We start from the raw sequence: 9,287 nt of genomic DNA on the forward strand, positions 1-9,287 counted from the left end.
TTAGTCATTTTTCACTTATCCTCTTGAGAACTTTCATGGAAAGATTGTGAAGAAGGTGGAGATGATGATGTGTGTAATGGAGCTTCCTCTTGTGATTCCACTCTTCTATGGCATGCAATGGAAAGTTAAGTGTTGTTCTTCTTCTAACTCTTTTTCATTTGCATTGATGGTGTGTAAAGAATGAAGAAGTCCCATGAGGAGCACCTAAAGTAGCTAGGAGATGAAGTATATCAGGTTACCAATATAAAAAAAGAGAAAGGACGACCTCCAAAGTTGAGCACAAAATGTGGATTGAAGCAAAAAGTGACTTGGTCGAACAACAACTCCAGGAAGCTCTAAAGGCTAGATTACTCTCCAAGGAAACCTTCCTACAACCGGAGGCAAAAAATCAAGTGCACTTTTTCAGAGCCCTAAAGGTCAAGAGAAGTAGAGGTCTTATCCATTCGCTCACAAATGGGAAAGGAAACAAAGTGAAGGGCCAAGATGAAATGGTTAAAGTGATGCTAGATCACATATGTTAAATTGAATTGGCCAGCCCGAGGCCTACTTTCCTAATGTGGATGGAGGGGCATCGAGATTCTTAACCCCGTGATTCATACAGAGGCACAGTGTGCCAAATTTTTTATGTCAATCGCAAAGCAAGACCATGCTTGGGCTATTATAACGAAGGACATGATTGACAAGGCAAAAATTATCTCGCAAGGTGGCTAGTGAAAAGACCTAGAGGTGCATGACAAACTGCTTGCTCCCCAATGGACTAGTCTAAGACTTGGAGGCCCAAGGTGTGAGTTAGTACAAAAAAGTAGTAGAGTTCAAGAGACTATGGAGTGGGAGAGCTTACGAGGTATTTTCAAAACTCCATTACTCATTTGGTCTCCTTGGCTCTAAAGCAGAGAGCATCCTTTTGAACTCATTTTGGAGAGAAATTGCCAGAAAAATCAACAACAAAGGGCTCATGCAATTGGCCCATTTTTGGGACAGCAACAATTAGAGCTAGAAATATCCAAATCATCCGGCTACCCAATTCCACCTCAATAGAATATTGATCAACAGAGCAGTATAAGGTCTTGACAACTAATGTATGCATGTGTGTGCGAGTCCAAGTTCGAGTGGAAAGCCTAGTGATGGCCCAAGGACATACAATTTTTTAAACCGCAAGCCAAGGTTGTCTATCACACTCTAGTGATTTCAACAAATTGGTTTTCCCCCCTAAACAAGCAATGGGGAAAGCATTGGCCAGACTCAAGATGGGTGGCGGTAACAAATAACATATGGGTTCCTCAATGACCGACGTCGCTGAAGATCTTTATGTGGAAGGTGTTATGGGGGGGCTTTGCTGACAAGAGTACAGATTCTAGCCATAGGAATTGGTTCAAACAAATGCTCGGGTTGCAAAACGGCTAGTGAGGACCTCCCTCACTTGTTCAAGGAGTGTCCAACTACAAGTGGCCTCACAAGGAAGATTTGCAAATGGGTGCAAAAGACCTGGAAATTAGAATTTTTCAAGAACAACCTATTCTTATGAGGGAAGGTGATGAAAAGTCAAGCGATGTTGGTTTGCACACAAATTGTTAGATGTTGTTACTTCAAGAAATTCTAGAAGGCCAAGAACTGTAGGGTGTTCGAGAGTGCTCTCTCAATAGCTAGCTTCACAACGATTGTACAAGCAAGCAAGGAATTGATCGTCTCCTTTGGTAAAAGGAGAGATTCAAATGAATGGAATAGAGCCATCGGCATTGTACTATCCAAAATGGGCTAACCAGAACATAGGTAGCGGTTCGCCTCTTCATGGTGCCAGGTAGTCTTCAAATGTATTACGAGCACTCACAATTGTGAGTTTGGCTTTAAAAAAAGGATTTCATATGGGAATTGGTTCATTCTTTATGTTTGACCATTTGTGTACTACATGTACGCATGTTAAATGTAGAAGCTAGTCTCTCCAAAACGTTTTTAGAATTGGTTGACAATTTTTTTTGACATAATAAATTATGCTCTCTAATTGGCCATATAATGGTCACAAATTCTACAGTCAACCTTGAACATGCAACCTAGCAAGAATGAACTTACCCATTTGGGTTAACCTGTTACAGTTACAATATCTCAAGTGAATAGCCTAATAAATGTTGCTCTCTAATTGACCATATAGTGGTTACAAATTCTACAACCAACCTTGAACATCCAACCTAGCTAGAGGAAACTTGCCCATTTGGGTTAACCTATTAAAGTTACAACATCTCAAGTGAATAGCCCAATGTGATCCCAATATTTAGTTTGGCTTTATATATTTATTTTACTTATTTTTCAAGTCTTGGGTAAGGCAATTTGCTAAGGTGAGTATATAAGCACCACCTTGCCCCCATTGTAAAATCATCTAATTCATTGCCAAAGTTGGTTGGTTCAACTCTAACTCTCTCTCTCTCTCTCTCTCTCTCTCTCTCTCTCTCTCTCTCTCTCTCTCGCGTATTCTCCCCGTTGCTATATGCTTCCGCATCGTAGACTTTGTATCAAAGCTTAGTGCTCTTTGATCACAGGAGAGAAACAATGCGAAGAAGAGAATCAATAGAAGCTCGGTTGCGTTTTTTTGTCAACATTATGATCAACATGTTTTTTGGCTCCATCGATGTTCTTGCTTGACAACGGCGTTTTGAAAAGCACCGACATTAAGGGCCAAGACAAGAGGAGACTTCACTGGCGTCGTTCTAAAACGCTTGCACGGGAGCATGAATTTAATAGCATTGAAGACCATCCATAGTGCTTCCCTCTCTATAGTTGAACATCCTTGCTCTGCTTTGCTAAACTTGCATCTAGAAAAGGGTCCTTGATCGACGGCATCCCATGCCCTTTAACGCAACTTTTTGAGATGCTATCAAGATTGACAAATTGAGACAACTTTCAAGTGAGGCATCTCGAGATGCACATGGCGGAGAAGGATGGCGATCTTGCTTCCCATGCAACGCTTTAAAACATTGTGAGAAATAAACCTAAGAACTGGCTCGATTTCCACTTGCCAAGGCAACATCTTAAAATGCTTTCATATTGACTGTGAGTTTAGTGATACTATGTGAGGTCCAATTTGAAACCCTATAAGCGCAAGGGGACTTATCTTATACTTATTTTACTTATTTGTCAAATCTTGGGTAGGGCAATTTGCCAAGGTGAGTATATAAGCACCATCTTGCTCACAATGTCAAATTATTGAATTCATAGCCAAGGTTGGTTGGTTCAACAATCTCTCTCTCTCTCTCTCTCTCTCTCTCTCTCTCTCTCTCTCTCTCTCTGGCGTATTCTCCACATCGCTCTACGCTTCCGCATTGTCAACTTTGACATAGCCCACCCACATTCTTTCAAGATGACTTCTTTTTAACAAAGCATTACACAATTTTGTGGCTAATTCTTAAAGACAGTTCATGGCTAACACTAGAGCAAGGCTTGACATAACCCACCCACGTTCTTTCAAGATGACTTCTTTTTAACAAATCATTAGGCAATTCCATGGCTAATATGTTAAAGAAAGTTCATGGCTTAATTCTTGAGAATTGTTTCATAATGTCATGTGTTACACTACCACATCTTATATTTTGACATGTTAAAGCATAACCCTAGAGGAGAAGGGAGAAAGACATACAACTGGTTTTTGCCTTTGATTGATTAGTGAATGGATCCCTTAATTAAAGGGCCACAGTGAATTCCTTTACATTTTGTTTTGAAATGCCTGCTTCATGCAGACAGCTAGCCTACAATAGGTATGCATGCTACACACTAAGCCATGGGAGACAAGGTGGCCATTTCACATTTTGAAAGAGAATGGCAAACCATACAGTAAAAAGAAACCAATATCTACCAAAGTCCAAAACTGGTTCAATAGTTAATCTTTGGACCACAAACCGTTTGTTTCCTGTGATGTTTACCTAATGCCCCATGTCTCTTTAGCTGATGCCACTTTTCTAACATTTAGGTAGACCTCTACAATCATCAAGCTCTGCGGCCTCATCCACCCCAACTTTTGCATATAGAAACACATCATGTTTGTTAACACAATTTTCCGACATTTAGATACTTGCTCCATGGCCTCACCCATGTGATCAAAGATGGGTGAACATGAAGTAGCCTCACCTATCAAACAACCCTAGGAAAATGGATGGTGCAAAACAGCACAGCTGCAAGATGTAACCAGATGGAATATCATGGAAGGAGTTCAATACAGAAAACATCCACCACCTATAAATGTTTGCAGGTGGTAGCACAAGATATAGGCAGAAAGATCAACTCACTGCAACCAGAAGAGACAATGAAGGGGCCGAAGAGATGATGAAGCGGCAGTAGCCAATTGCTTTTAATATGAACAGGCTCACCAATGCATTTGCCAACCATTGTGTGGCTATATACAAACCCTTCAGCTGCTCCTCATTTCCCAATAATAGCTCCTCTCAAGAAATCTCATATCAGTCTCAATGTGCCCATCCATTGTTGGCGTAAGGTCCACCAAAAAGACATGAGATATATGCTTGGTCGTCTTCTGAGTTTTGATTTTATTCCCAACCATCATCAGAGGTGCATCCTTTTCTACCAAAAAAAATGTATTGTAATCTTGGCCCAAGAATGAATTTACATAAACTTTAAATTGCTGGCTCCCTTCGTGGCCTGTCCCGAGGGGGTACTTTCAGCCAGCTTTTTAAGGAATCATATGTAGCAAATCCAATAGCGACAGAAGGAACCAACTGCATCCAAAAAACATACATCAACCATATGTGGGACCCGGACAGGTACAGAAGTACAGAATAAGTATGGATCAAACCCCTCCAAGGATTTCATACTAAACACTAAAATAGTCTACATATGACACTAATAACACAATGAAACACCAGTAGAAGCAAGCCAAAAGACCTGGCAGAGTGTAGGCTACAGATTCCAAAACATAAGTAGAGGGGGGAGGGTAGCTGGGGAAGTCCAAAAAACCAAATCATACGTCAATCGGACTCTACACGTCTGGGATATGGTTCCCCAATCAGACACATCCGGAAAACACTCTGCTCTTACTACAAAGACACAATGGCAGAGTCATGGGAGTGAGCTTCTCCAGGGCAATGACTCAACCTTGTAACTGAAAGCAGACAGGTTTGAACATAATGTGAATGCGAGTCACAGCAGCATACCTTTATGTAGTTGATACTCAATCCTGCAAATAACTGCTTTACTCCGTGGGTTTGTGCAATTGAAACAAGCCCATCGATTGTGCCCTTGTACGCCTGGTCAGAAAGGCCTACAGCTTGTACCTTTCACATCAATCACCCACATCATCAAACCAACACGTCACACACGTAGAGAGTCTCCAGTGCTGACTACCTCAATACCACTAATAGGATCTTACTTGCATTTGCCGCCTCACAACATCCAGAGGATAAGTAAAGGTCTGCCCAACCATCCCTGCGGTAGCTCCGCATGCAAGTTTCATGGACACACTATTTTGCTGGTCTTCCGACAAGCAGCTTTTGAGCCTCTCATAGACAAAGAATTTAAGTCCTGCATAGGGTAGTATTCCATAGAGAGTCGGGCCTGCATGCCCATAACACACGCCGTTACAATTTGTCAATCTAAAAGCTAAGCAAAATATTGGCTCAGCTAATCCCACATTGACTTACCGATTCCCTTGTACAGGCCTCTAAATCCAGCTCCCTTGAAAACCCTATAAAAGACATCTCCAATACCTTTGTAGGCAATATAACCTGTCTTTGAGTCTCTAACCTGTTCAAGGGTCAACCATAACTGATGAGAGTGTTGAAATCATGTAATAAATCTGATGCCTTTGTAACCATAAAAGCTGGTGCCACTGAGCAATAGGGAATTGGACCTGATAAGCAAGCGTTGTTCTTGCCAAATCCAAAGGATAAGTACATAAAACAGCAGTGCCTCCAGCTAAGGATCCAGCAAGCAAGTCCACCACTGCGCTTGCGGGCGCCCATGATGGCCAATGGTCAGCAATAAATCTTCGATATTGTTCATAGGTCATGAAATGCAGTGCTGCATATGGCACCACTCTTGCAACACTCGCACCATTGCCTCTGTAAACATCCATTTATGATCATTTTGGAAACATGGACAACATGTGGATTGTGTATATCAGTTGCCTCAATTTTCACCTGTAAAAGCCGAGAAGTCCTTCCTTTTCTTGGATGAAGCGCAATGATCGAACCACACCTAGAGACTGGAATGTTGTATGTTGGGTCTGCAGATAAACAAGAGCCAAAATATTATTGTAAATTCTAACATGCAATACAATATCCCAATCTTCAGTGGAAATCTCGAAAGTGCCTAACTAACGACTGATGTACAGAATATGTTGTCTGCTTGTTAAGATCATCCAACCAAGTTTTCATGACTTCACCCAATTATAAGGTAGCAATATACCCAACCATGTGAAATCGAAATCACCATGTGCATTGCACAACAATCTACATTAGCTGACAAAGCACTGACCTGGTAGAGTATTTTTGTTCTTTCAAGGGGGGCAACCACTGTTTTAGCAAAGCCGCCAGCAGCACCGCCTGCAATGAGCTCTTTCATAAAGGTGGGCAAGCTCTCCGCAAGGTGTCGAATAGAGGTTGTCGTCGGTGGGCCACTTGCGGCAGTTGCCTCATGGGACGGCCGCACCAGAGATGGGGTTTTGAAATCTGAAGACGGGGTAATGGCTTGTTGTCCTTGTGCCAATCCCATCTTATACACACAGAATCTTGTGTGTCGGTGTATGGGCACTGCACGCTCCGGTTGAGCGCTCCAATGGCCCCAGACCCCCGCCCCGGCTTTGTGGGGGTCGGGGTTTGGTGGTTTTGCGGCGGGGAGGGGGGGGGTGTGTGGCGCTAATGTGATTAACGCAATGAGTATAATTATAAGTTCTTCAGCATGCTTGGGGTGCACGGAAAACTTCAGGAAACACAAAAATCAAGCCAAAATGCAGTTTCCAGAAAATCAATCTGAACACAAAAGAAATCTGGGTAAGAATCAATCTGTGTCAAGAAGCCTGGAGAAGGTGTAACCAAAGTGATGCCTATCCCATGGGTCGCAGGCGCCGCACAGGTTGTCGACAATGGCGAGACGGCACGCTACCAGCAGGGATTGCCCCACTACTCGAGCCTTGTACTCCACCACACACATTAATTACTTACCTGTCCCTTCGATAATCAGTCTGGCGCACCCTCTAATGAATCACACAGAAAGAATCGTGGGCGCCCAGCATGCAAGTGCAGCTCTCTGTGATGCAAGAAAATGGGCATCACCATGAGCTAATTATAGGCCACCTCGTTCGCAGAGTGCGCATAAAAGTGAAGATTCATTGCATAATATGTGGGAGAGCGAGGAGAAATGTCAACAATAATGATCCACGCATCCGCCTTGGGCCACATGTGATTGCTTGAGAGCTATGTGTGCTTGGAATTGTGGAGGGTCCTTTTGGATCCACATATTGATCACATAGACTTTTTGTTCAAGAAAAATAAGCCTATTTGATTGGCTTCTATTGTTTCCTTTGCATGGCTTGCAGTGCATGTTTCTTTCACCCACATTGCCTTCTAAGTTCCACATGGAAATTGAGACTTGGTTGGGACATGAAGCACTTCATTACTCACAAACACATCACTGCCTTTTTAGACCGTTGGATAAAGCTTGTGTATTAGTGCCACATGGCAAGTTGTCAACAAAAACTTTTTTGGGCCTTGCCTAAACGGCTAAGACCCAGCGGCAACCAGTCTTTTTGCTAACAAAAATTAAGAGTAAAATTGGCCTTTGGGAAAGAAAAAATCATTGGTTGAATGCGAGGAATTACTCATTCCAGAGAGGTGTGTGTAAAAGCAATAATGGTCTCAAACATTTACTTCATTATTTGAACCAATCATTAATGCGCCTTGCTTTGAGATCAAGCTTGAGAGTGCTCGTGCAAAAGCATGACTCAATGGAGAACTCGTTGTAAGCTTAGGCAGGTTTGTGCAACCTTTGAATAAGATCTATTCGCCGTAGCACAATTAAATTTCTTGGGCTCCATGTAGCAACGTCGCCCTTGCCGATGACATTAGTAAGCATTCCTTTTAGATTTTGTTTGCCAAGCTGTGATTTGATTTTAGCTGTCATAAAATCTAATATCTAACCAACCCAAATGATTTTCTCATATTAAATTGATCACTTAATGTGGGAGAATAAACGGGAACAAGTGTTAGGATATAGATATGTGCTTATAGATCTATCTCAACACGGGGCCAATGGTATGGTCTATCAAAGAGCAAGGCTAACCAATGGAGCATAAGACCTTAGGGTTAGCTTCATTGAAGACCTCCAATAAATGTGTGTAAAAGTCCTTTGACCTTAGGTAAGCTAGGGTTGAGCTTGAGGTGGGAACCCGGCCCAAGCTCGAGGTGCTTGTCCTGCTTGAGGTGCTTGTCGTGCTTGAGGTGTTTGTCATGCTTGAGGTGCTTGATTAAGATGCTTGAGGTGCTTGACTGGCTCCATGCTTGAGGTGCTTGACTTGCTGCATGATTAAGGTACTTGAGGTGCCTTGAGAAGCTTGCTTGAGATGCTTGTGGGAACACCCCCTAGTTCAAGTGCTTTGTCATGCTTGGTGAATAAGGTGCTTGATCACCTAAAGTCAAAAGCATTCCTACAAGAGGGGGGGCGAGCCCTTTTCCTAGGGGCTAGAGAGAGAACACCCACTCACACACACAAGGGAAGCCCCAACTTGAAGAGGCAGCAAGGACACATGTCAGGCCCCTACCCATGTTACCTTCATGTGTTGCTTGAAGCCTATTGGCTAAGCTTCAAAGGGATCCAATGATAAATTACATGAATTATCTAATTGTTTTAGCATTTATCTAGCCCTCTCTCTCAAAAAGGAAAGGGGGACACTTGTCTCAAGGCTACCCCTGCTGCTTGTAATGCCTCCTGCTCATGATTGGCTAGGCCTGGGAGGGTCCAATGAGCTTCAAGCATGAGCTACAAGGGGGGGTCGACCCAAGCTAGCTAGGGGCTTGCTTGAGGGGTATACTCACCCACACACACTCACAATCACTCTCATTGTGTGCTATGCAAAGTGAAAGAGCTCCCTCTCCAAGCAAGTAGAGGTGGAGAGCCTACACCAACACTCTTGGCTATGGAGTGCAAATCCAACCAAGAGCCATGCTTCAATGCTTGAGCTTGTCATCTCCTTCTTCTTCATTACTATGCTATTATGTATGCTAGCAACAAGAGTATGATAAGTGAGGAACTAGTTCTTTCTCCTATGAAATGTTTCTTCTTCCTCTTCCCTA

The 9,287-nt window shown here is 42.8% G+C and overlaps 2 protein-coding genes across 2 annotated transcripts; both read right to left on the reverse strand.

The window, feature by feature from the left end:
• Positions 1 to 4,158: 4,158 nt before the first annotated feature.
• Positions 4,159 to 7,286, reverse strand: LOC147455214 (mitochondrial carrier protein CoAc1-like). The gene is made up of 7 exons (XM_086514048.1): positions 6,475 to 7,286; positions 6,138 to 6,223; positions 5,849 to 6,059; positions 5,640 to 5,742; positions 5,369 to 5,553; positions 5,154 to 5,273; positions 4,159 to 4,718 (listed from the first exon to the last, which is right to left on the reverse strand). The coding sequence occupies exons 1-7, from the start codon at positions 6,709 to 6,711 to the stop codon at positions 4,617 to 4,619; spliced, it is 1,044 nt and encodes a 347-aa protein (XP_086370174.1). The 5' UTR covers positions 6,712 to 7,286; the 3' UTR covers positions 4,159 to 4,616.
• Positions 6,893 to 7,412, reverse strand: LOC147455215 (uncharacterized). Its single transcript, XM_086514049.1, has 3 exons — positions 7,293 to 7,412; positions 7,161 to 7,192; positions 6,893 to 6,968 (listed from the first exon to the last, which is right to left on the reverse strand). The coding sequence occupies exons 1-3, from the start codon at positions 7,395 to 7,397 to the stop codon at positions 6,893 to 6,895; spliced, it is 213 nt and encodes a 70-aa protein (XP_086370175.1). The 5' UTR covers positions 7,398 to 7,412.
• Between the last annotated feature and the right edge of the window lie 1,875 nt (positions 7,413 to 9,287).

The sequence above is a fragment of the Adiantum capillus-veneris genome, chromosome 6 (assembly GCF_014529385.1).
Source record: "Adiantum capillus-veneris isolate H3 chromosome 6, ASM1452938v2, whole genome shotgun sequence".
Classification (NCBI taxonomy): domain Eukaryota; kingdom Viridiplantae; phylum Streptophyta; class Polypodiopsida; order Polypodiales; family Pteridaceae; genus Adiantum; species Adiantum capillus-veneris.